Genomic DNA, 10,057 nt, shown 5'->3' on the forward strand with positions numbered 1-10,057 from the left:
CGTTTGCCACCTTATGTTATAAAAATAAATACGACTTAACGAATAACTTTCCATTTTCCGAATAATAGACCAAAAAAGACTGCAATGGTTCGTCCTTATTGAGTAAATTTATTTTTATACCAGATACGGGATTGACGCGAGTTGAAACGCTAAAAGAAAAGCTAGCAGAGGAATTCAAAAGTCCTCTAAGGGATGAACATCTGGTAACTTATTGATTTTTCACATGGTAGAAACAGAAGTACTTAGCTACTTTTAAAGATTAAAATATTTTGTGCGGCTGATAGGAGCGGACACCGAACCTAATGTTCTAAAGTGCCAGGTGTAAAATCTTTCTCGTAGCGTGGAGTAAATGTAAGAGTAAGCTTATTGGTTGATAGTTCTATTAACTTGTTTTATCCAGACCTGCCTGCGTTACATCGTAGCGGCGCGGCTGCACTACAGCGAGGTGTACTGCAAGGTTTACGGGCTGTCGCAGGAGTTTGAAGATATCGTGGAGGACTTCTCAGTATTTGACGGCACCCTGGAGGACGGCTTCATCCAATTCGTGCAGGACAACCGCTTTACTGTGCGCCAAGCGCTGACATGGTAGCTTTCGCATTTGAAAAATCATGGAATCAATGTGCTGCTCCTTTTTTACGCGCGCTCGGTACTACAAAGACTGTTGCGTGATAAATTTTAGAGTAAGTATTGTGTAACGAGCTACATAGTTTACCGTGAATTTCCACTGTGGTAACACCTAGAGGGATGACAATATATTTTTATACAATTGTTTCGACAGTGAAAACCAACATGCTACGTTCAACGATCTGGTCACAGTACTTGTAGTAATATTATGTAAGGTGATACTAATGTCGCTTTTTTGAAGCAGCATTATTTGAGAATGACTAATCTTATAACGTTTATTTGATGCAAAAATAAATTATGTCTATAGCTTCAGTACATTTTATTTATTAAAAAAAATCACAATCACTGATTCGCTTTGACAAGTGCTTACATGAAAACCTATTATATAACAGTTATTAATTACCCGAAGCTTGGTTCCCCATGCGGGTTTAAGAATTTTTCGAAGTCAATCAATACTTCATTGACGCAGCAAGGTCTTGGAGGGTGCTTGCAGTCCTTTTCGCATGCCAATTTGCTTATGAACCGATTGGCATTACCGCCGAAACCGGAGTACACAAACCTTCTGCAGCGACTTCGCACGCTGTCGTAATACCATCTGAAAAACACGAAAAGTGTCTGTATCGATATAAAATGTGACGATAAATGTAGTAGTTACCATTTTTTGTTAGGGGTCTAGAGCGGTCACCCCTACTTCACAAACGTCTGCGTTTAATATATCTAATAGAAAATCTACAGTTTTATATTAGAAATAAATTTTGTTATTCAAGATAAATTATAATCGCGACATCTATTTTATTTATTTACCAGTTGTCGCCTGCAAACTTCGTTAGCGCAAATTTGGACCACCCGTTACGCCATTTTGATTACTCTGAACAAACGCTTCTTGCGGACAGACAAATTTAACAATGTTTTGTTTAACAACGTAATTACTTAATGATGGTTTCTTAACTTATGATCATTGGTACCAAGTATTAGATATTTGAAGAAAGGTGCAATTCAAACCTACAGTTATAAAATCAATGAGCTAAGAAACGGTTCACCAACATCCTTCGTCTTGATTTCAATCAAGAAATCTGAATATCACCTAGAAATTAGTAATCGGATCCTTTTCCTTTAACAAGCCTTACCGTAAATACCACATTGTTTTACCAGTTCCTCTATCATGTGGATCCAGACAATATGCAGCTTGGCCAACGTAATTATTAACCTTAGACTTTGCTGGTGGATCCTGCCCAGGAAAACCAGGCCCAACATCTGTAAAAAAGCTGGGTAAATGTAGTCATATGGTCCACGAAGAGCGAAATTACTCCAGTTTGGCCATTACCTGAGATGATGACCCTATCTACAGCTTACTTGTATTTTGGTAAGTGGCCAAAAAAAATTTGGTTACCATGGGCGTTACAATTAGTAGGTACGGAGGCAGCTACCTTCCCCTCCTAGAGGATCGACAAATGTAAAATAGAATTAAAAACTACATCGAATACGACCGTATCAATGGTAGCTACCCCCTCTAGGTTGGCCCTATATCAACTGCTGGCAACGTCCATGGTGGATACATTGGTTGAAATAGAAATGTTGTCATACGCATCCATCTACTGGGAAATCCTGGTGCATCTTTTATACGGTCTTCTTCTGAATCATAGGCTGCCGTTTTGTTCTGCTTGATCTCTCTCGTTCCTAATAAATTAACAAACCCGGTCCAATCTTCGTTATATGGCGGCAAATCCCATTTTTCCCAGTCCCTCTCCCCCGGCGGTTTAGTCACCCCGGTGGACATGACGGGCCTTCTGCAGGCCTCAATTGGTTTTACTACATAAATAATTACAAATATCGAGACAAGCTTCATGGTAAATTGTTCATAATCGTAATGATTCGAAACGTTTATCTGAGTTCGATTTGTCAATTAGTAATGCATAAGTTTAATCAAGATTTTAGTTATGTGTAATTTAATTGGAGGAATGATAGGTAATATGACATGAAATTATACTTAGTTTGAATATGGATGCAAGCAGAGAATAATTTAGATAGTATAGAATATCCTTGTCTTGTTAATAAAAAGTGTAACTTTTCCTGTTCTATTTTGTTCTGGTGCAGGGATGAGCATTGAGGACCAAAAGGCGACGGTGACGACTCACTCTTTGCACGCATTCATCGTTAAAATGTTTCACCTACTCTTTGATGTTAATGTCAAAATGCAAATGTCATTGTCATTTGTGATCATTGTCAAATGGTAATGTTTTGTCAAAAGCAAAATGTCAAATGTGTAGGTGAAAGAGTGAGTGCAGAAGTAAAAGCTGTGTTTCAGTAATTAATTATAGGTTTTTATATAGTCCTAATAGACTAACTGTTAATCCTGTTTATTTAGAAACATTGCCTTGATAAATAAAGCTCATTAAATTTCACTTAAATACATGTTTAGTAGATTTTCGACTATAAAGATTTTATGATTTTTACGAAGGAATTTTTAAACAGGGACAATTGACTTTGAAATAAATACTGCCTAACTACACGTGGGCATTAAAAATAAGTGTGATAAACATGATTACAATTGTGTTGAAATGAAAGAAGTTGGTGATAGAAAAATGAGCGGTATTCTAAAGGTGTTGATGCTTAAGCATCTGGTTGTGAGGATGCGAAGGTTCATCAGCACAGCTGTGGAACTCATCTCCCCCGCTGTCTTCTTCATTCTGCTTTATGTATTCAAGGATTATATTAATCAGCCAGTACATATGTACACTCAAAATTCCGTCAATGTATATAAGCCCGTAAGTTTATTAATTATTATACTAATGTTATGTTAATGTTAATGTATTATGAGAAATATCAATTAGTAAATATTCTTTGCTTGCATAATTCAGAACATGAGTAGTGGTACGCTATTTATTTTTATGTGTGGAAAAGTAACACATTTTAGAAAACCATATGTGGTACTTTTATTTGATCAAAAGTGTTATTAACAAGTTTTAATCTTTATCTGATAAATAGGCTTACTCCACTTGACTAAAAAATTTATACAGGCCAAAAGTTACTTAAATTTATTAATACATTAATTTAGTCTGAAAGTATGTGAAGAAACAAGTTATAATACAATTTTATTGAATTAACAACAATCAAATTGTTTAGACACAACAATGAGATAGATTTGTTGAATACAAAAACATAGCTATATTGTTTTTTCCGAAACATTGTGTTCTCAGTCTTATTAACTTCCTTCTTACACGTAGAAAAAATTACCATTGTGGAAAAATTGAAAGAGACATAAGTATTACCAGGCGATGCTTAGGCAGCTGCCTACCCCTAAAGACTTCAAAAATAGCAAATAGATATGAAAACTACTGAATGTGGCAATTTTCATGGTAGCTGTCACTCCTAAACCTAGTTTTGATTATTGGTTATGTACATATGGAATTCTAAAAACATATTGGTTTTCGAACTGAATTCAAACCCAGAACATGTAGATTGTAAGCCAATTGCTTAAACCCCAGAGCCAATGATGGCACACAAATCGGCAAGGCTTTATTAAAGTCTAAAACTACTTTTCCTAGACTTGGAAGAATACTTGCATGATTTTTCAATGCCAATTTGGCATATATCCATTACTACTGCAAAACCATTTGTAATGTTTATTTTCATATTACCCTCAATTTAGTATGTAAACTACTGTTATAGTCAAATAGAACTACAATTTTTTTTTATGAATGAGAGCTTTTCTTAGTTAACTTAATCTATGTATATTCTAGTTTTTCCCCTTGACTCCATCTGCATGGAATTAAAAAAAAAACATGAATAGCCTAAGTGTTCTCCAAGACTATTCTCTATGGCTATGCCAAATTACATTGCCATTAGTTCAGCTGTTTAGGCTACAAACTCTAACAAAGTTCCATCCATCGAAACTTTCGCTTTTATAATATTAGTAAGACAAGCAAGCAAAGAGTATTGTTAGCTCAGAATTTCTGGTTTTGGCCCTTGACTTATAAACTGCAGGTCCTGGGTTTATTTAAATCCCATTATGTAATATTGTGTTTTTCGAATTTTGTATGTATATTACTTGATATTGTTACAGTGAATAAAAAGATTGTGAATCTATGATTTACTGCAAACATTGCAACTTGAGTAAAATATACAAAAAATACTAAGCATTGTTGCAATTACTTGTAATTAATTATATTGAAGGCCACAAAAATACATAGTGAAATCTTTAGCACCTAACATTTATTACAAAATCCTTATCAGAATATTGTTAATGAATTTAACAAAATACAATTTATAAACTTAAAAATCAAGGTAAAAAATTGCTTTCACAGGAGCCACTGCCCCTAGACAGCATTAAGGGGCCACAGCTGTTATTCTACACTCCAGACAACAACCTCACAGGCCAGCTTATGGATAAAGTTGCCCGAAAACTAGGATTGTCCCGTCTTAAGAATTTTCCTAGTAAGTATTTTGTCAACAATTTAAACCTTTTTAACATAGCTACCAAAACTCTCAGTTCAGATGCTCATAGGATTTCTCAGAACATAATTTAATGTAAAGTTAATAAATAATAAATAAATCCTTTTTTATTTCACTTTAAAAATATACACATTTCATGAGAGCCTTGGCTCCTGCACTAGGTTCCCCTATGCTGCAGGAGCCAATCCCTTTCCCCATTTGTAAAGAGCAATACATATTCATAAGTGTAAATAGGTAAAGATTACCTTTAATAGTATAAAACTCAATAAAAACACAATCTGTCGCCCGCATCTTATAAAATGACTGGTAGCCTGTCTTCTAAATATGTCATCTATGCCCAATTTCATAGATATCTGTTAAGTTATTCTGGATATATGTAGTAACAAATATCCATCTATTTAAACATTCGGATTTACGTAAATTGAACATGAAAAAATCAGTCTCCTAACCTAACACATTAATACATGAATGTTTTCTTTCTCTCCAGTTACCTTAAAAGGTAGCGGGTACTACCCCATACAAGATGAGGCAGATCTCAACGACTACCTTAACAATATTGATGATCACCAAGCGCTCGTCGTATTTCAGGTATCTATAAGAAGGAGCTTAAAATATAACAACCAAAACCAAAGATTCTGGCTGAAAACCATATAATAGCCAATAGACTAAAAGCTTGTGGTACAAACTACCGATCTTGTGGTCGAGGGTTCTAATCCCGCTATTCGACTATTGTGAACCATATCCTAGAGCAAGCCTACATTGTAGTTAGTTAAAGGAAATATTAATAAATTAACAAAAACCTACTTTAATTAAAAATAATAATACAAGTGTTGCAGTTTTATGTTGTTCTGTAATTTTGACTTTATTCATCATCCGATCGATAATGCAACGAATAGAAATACACTCTATTGCCAAGACATAAGATTCAAATTACTGTTATCTCTTTAGAAGTATTATTACAATGGTAGTCAAAACATTTGTGTATTGTTTAGTTTACATTGTGTGCTTGTTATTGACTAAATTTTATTTTATAAACATATCACTGACGGTGACCTCATAAAATAGCACTTCCCATCGGGAAAAGATATAAATAGCTTCTAAAAATATAGTTTTTTTTATAGCCAATGTTACTCAAGGATAATGTTAAAATATTGACGGGTGAAAGGCTATTTATTGCAATCGCCATTTTAGGGGATAATGACTTACATGTAATATATCCAGAATATGTGATTTTTTCTGCGTCGTTAATAAATAATGAAGTATGCAGAACTATAGTAATTTTAATCTAAAACCCGTCTGAAAATCTTTCAATTTAAATTGTTTCCAGAATTTGTTTTTATGCTTTTTTTTAAATTTTAAATATCTCTCCTGAACATTTAACCTAATGGCGCTTAAAACACGCCTTTCACCCATCGATATAATTATTGAATTTGACCAAAAAGTTTTAAAGCTATTTGGTTACAATATCGAACTTTTTTTATAAGTTTTCTTTTAATACCAACCACAATTTAACCTGATATCCAAGGATCATCTTTATTCGCATTACTGTTCAACATCATTTTAATATTTCATTTTGAATTGCACGCATCATTAACTAATTTAATAATTTAAATTTTCGTACAGCCATTTTATATTGCACCCTATTGTTGTAAACGACTGTTACTTAAGGTAGAATTCCAGTTTACCTGCTAGTACTTAAGTTGCATGTAACCCTACCGTTACCAATAATACATTCGCTCAATGAAATGTAGCATGACCTTTATGACAGCGTTTCAAACATAAAGTTGTCTTACACAGAAATGGATCCAGTAGCGAACTTATCGTATGTTTCTCAGAACAGACAGTTACTCAAGAATATCGAATACTGCTCTCACTGTTGGCACAATTATAATAAAACATACGACGCTCTCTCTCGTTCTATATGAATAAATTGAGTGAACAATATATCTTTGATTCAATGTTTCGGCAGTGGAAACTAACCCTAGTAAACATCCGCGATCAATTGTTTCTGCGAACCGATGCTTGGCTTCTATGTCATCCTTGCGGTTATGGATCTGCTTCACTGAACTTGCAGGCCAATGTAAAATGAACCTAATGGTCCTGATTATAATATCTATATTACTGTTTTTGTGTATCACATAACCGTGTTGTGTAGACTTATAAGACAGAGGTAATGAAATTTTATGCAAATTTTAATTCGATTTTCTGAATTAATTTATGGATTTATTGCCTTTTTTCTCATAACTTTGACTTAACATGATTTAAATTATACTTATATTAATAGAAGGCTTATTAATATTTGTCTTTTTTTTAGAACATGACGGGGGAATGGCCTAAACTCCTCAACTACACCATTCGTATGAAAAAAGATTTTATGACACACATATACAATCCGCTCGATGATAGTATGGAACCTCATCAAGCATTCGGTGAGTGTTTTGCCCTCATGTAAAATGCTGACACGGAAATTGGCTCAAACATTATCCGATATTAGTCACAAATATGATGAACTACCTTACGCCCGCGATTCCGTCCACGTGGAATTACAAAAAACAAAATTGTGTAGCCTATGTCTTCTTTCAGATTATTATCTACGTTTTTACCAAATTTAAAGGAAATCCGTTCAGCCGTTTAGACTACAAACTCTAACAAACATCCATCTAAACTTTCGCATTTATAATTTTAGTATGATTGATGCAGCACTCAGAGTCTTTAAGTGAAACACTAGAAGTCCTTCGGTGTAAATTTTTATTAAATCTACACTAAGGGATATAATATTAAGTAGATTTTTTATGAAATATCGTTCTCCAAACTTCTACAGCAGTTTTGGCTAAAACTGCATCCATAAATATTTTTATAAAATAACACACATAAAAAAAAATAAAAAAAAACATACAGACGAATTGAGTACCTCCTTCTTTTGGGAAGTCGGTCAATTAATGAGATCGTGTAATTACGTGTTTATTAGTAGTTTTTTAATATCTTTGTTGTGTTTTTTTTCTCTTATTCCAAATTGTGTTGTAGTGATGATAAGATTAAATGTTATATTTTATTTTATTTTATATTATATTGTTTTGCTATATTTTATTTTATTTTATTCTATTTATTTATTTAATCATTTCAGGGTTAATATACGAGACATTTATGCATCTACAATGGGCGATAGACACGAGCTATTTGCAATTGATGGGGGTCGATGTCAAACAAGTAAGTTACATAAAGAAATTAACACATGAAACGAGTTTAACTTCAGAACTACACTGAACTGTGGCTTTCAATCTCTTTCACAAATGAGAATAGCAGTATTTATAAATAAAATTTTGCAAAGGAATATAAACGCCAATAGTCTCATGGTTAAAAGTACGAATTTGCGATCACGTGGTCGAGGGTTCGAATCCCCCCTATGCCTAGAGTTTATCTAAACGGTACAAGAAATATAAGTAAACTAACCTTCGCACGCGACTCCGTATGCATGGTATTTAAAAAAAGTAAGTAGCGTATATGTTCTTCCAGACTATCCTCTACATCTATGGTAAACATCGAGATCCGTTCAACCATTGAACTCTAACACCTGTTTATGTAAATTTTTGCATGCATGAGATTAATGAAATTTTGTAAATATGAAAAAAATCAAACCGGCGACATTACATGTTCTAGAATGTGACCCTGCAAGAGTTTCCTTTCGTGAAGACGAACACCAACATGAACATGGTGATCGGTGTGCTGGTGAAGGCGTTGATGGTGCTGTGCTGGCTGTCCTTGCTGCTGGTCTTCGTGTTCCTCATGGCGAGACTGCTGGATGAACGGACTACTGGTATTGAGGTATTTACTTCTATAGTAATGTATAAAACGTAAACACACAATCACTGCATGTTTTGGAATAATACTTTTTTTAATAAAACGCCTACACTTACGACACGCTATAGGCTATATATTCGCGTTATTTAATTTAGAACATAAATAATTTGGAAGAAATTGTCATGTGAGAAAGGGACAAAAACTATGAGCCAATAGCAGTAAAGAAGCAAGATTGCCAAGGTTACGGTAATTGTTAGCCAATCGCAAAGGTCTTTGTCATTCAAAGCATTTGAATTTTGACATATGTACATTAAATTTTAAATAATAAAGTTTTTACAATTTCATGCGGATAAAACCGCACAGGAACAACTAGTGTTTACATACTGTTGTGTGTCGACGGTATTCAACAAATAATTTCTTTTTTCTAGGAATTAATCAAAATGGCGGGCGTTTCCAGTAATATGTTGGCATTATCCCACTTCCTGAACGTGGTGCCGGTGGGCGTGGTGTACTGTATGGTGAATGCCGTGCTGCTCACTGCCTCATCCAATCCAGTGCTGCTCTCCAGTACTGGCTTGATCTGCCTGATGCTGGCGCTGCATTTCGTCAGTGTGATAGCTATGGCCTTTGCTTGCAGTTATCTCGTCAAGAATAGTAAGTTTTGTCTTTATTTGAATTTAGAAAAAAGGGGCGTGTCGTTAGCGTTACAGGGCGTGGTACCATCCGAGATGTAATTAACTTTGGATAAGTAAGATATATGACAAACTAGTTTTTGAATGCGACTGTTAGCCATTGTAGTGTATACATGGAGATACATAGTCACAAATTTTATTGAAATGTAAAAAATCCGTGTGGTATTAAAAAAAGCCTATGTGTGTCTAGACTATGTTCTACATCTATGCCAAATTTCATCCAGATCAGTTCAGCCGTTTAAGCTACAAACTAAAATCCATCCATCTAAATTTTTACATTTATAATATTAGTAGGATTACCATCAAGTTATGCCTTACACTTGAAGTGAGTTAAATTCACTTATATAGCTTTCCCCCCCTCCATTTGTCAGTTCATTGACCGACTTCCCAAAAGAAAGATACTGTTGATGTTCAAAACTGATTCTACTGATTTTACTAGTGGACTGTATTTAAATAAAAGCTGGTTCCGGTACAAACAATATATTAAGAAC

The 10,057-nt window shown here is 34.3% G+C and overlaps 3 protein-coding genes across 3 annotated transcripts in view; 2 read left to right on the plus strand and 1 right to left on the minus strand.

Moving 5' to 3' along the window:
- The window catches only part of LOC106102147 (ATP-binding cassette sub-family A member 3-like), a 10,958-nt gene extending 10,369 nt beyond the window's left edge, over positions 1 to 589 (plus strand). Inside the window, exons 28-29 of the mRNA XM_013281557.1 lie at positions 124 to 203; positions 401 to 589. Coding sequence (XP_013137011.1) covers positions 124 to 203; positions 401 to 589 — 269 coding nt within the window. The remainder of the gene's footprint in view (positions 1 to 123; positions 204 to 400) is intronic.
- Positions 590 to 931: 342 nt separating this feature from the next.
- On the minus strand, positions 932 to 2,476 carry LOC106102287 (papilin-like). The gene is made up of 3 exons (XM_013281713.1): positions 2,209 to 2,476; positions 1,752 to 1,878; positions 932 to 1,219 (listed from the first exon to the last, which is right to left on the minus strand). The coding sequence occupies exons 1-3, from the start codon at positions 2,468 to 2,470 to the stop codon at positions 1,024 to 1,026; spliced, it is 585 nt and encodes a 194-aa protein (XP_013137167.1). The 5' UTR covers positions 2,471 to 2,476; the 3' UTR covers positions 932 to 1,023.
- Positions 2,477 to 2,874: 398 nt separating this feature from the next.
- The window catches only part of LOC106102148 (ATP-binding cassette sub-family A member 1-like), a 26,172-nt gene continuing 18,989 nt past the window's right edge, over positions 2,875 to 10,057 (plus strand). The window contains exons 1-7 of the mRNA XM_013281558.1: positions 2,875 to 3,389; positions 4,929 to 5,058; positions 5,564 to 5,664; positions 7,391 to 7,505; positions 8,201 to 8,283; positions 8,734 to 8,898; positions 9,303 to 9,528. Coding sequence (XP_013137012.1) covers positions 3,183 to 3,389; positions 4,929 to 5,058; positions 5,564 to 5,664; positions 7,391 to 7,505; positions 8,201 to 8,283; positions 8,734 to 8,898; positions 9,303 to 9,528 — 1,027 coding nt within the window. The 5' untranslated portion in view covers positions 2,875 to 3,182. The remainder of the gene's footprint in view (positions 3,390 to 4,928; positions 5,059 to 5,563; positions 5,665 to 7,390; positions 7,506 to 8,200; positions 8,284 to 8,733; positions 8,899 to 9,302; positions 9,529 to 10,057) is intronic.

This window comes from Papilio polytes, unplaced genomic scaffold (assembly GCF_000836215.1).
Source record: "Papilio polytes unplaced genomic scaffold, Ppol_1.0 DF823923.1, whole genome shotgun sequence".
Taxonomy (NCBI): Eukaryota; Metazoa; Arthropoda; class Insecta; order Lepidoptera; family Papilionidae; genus Papilio; species Papilio polytes.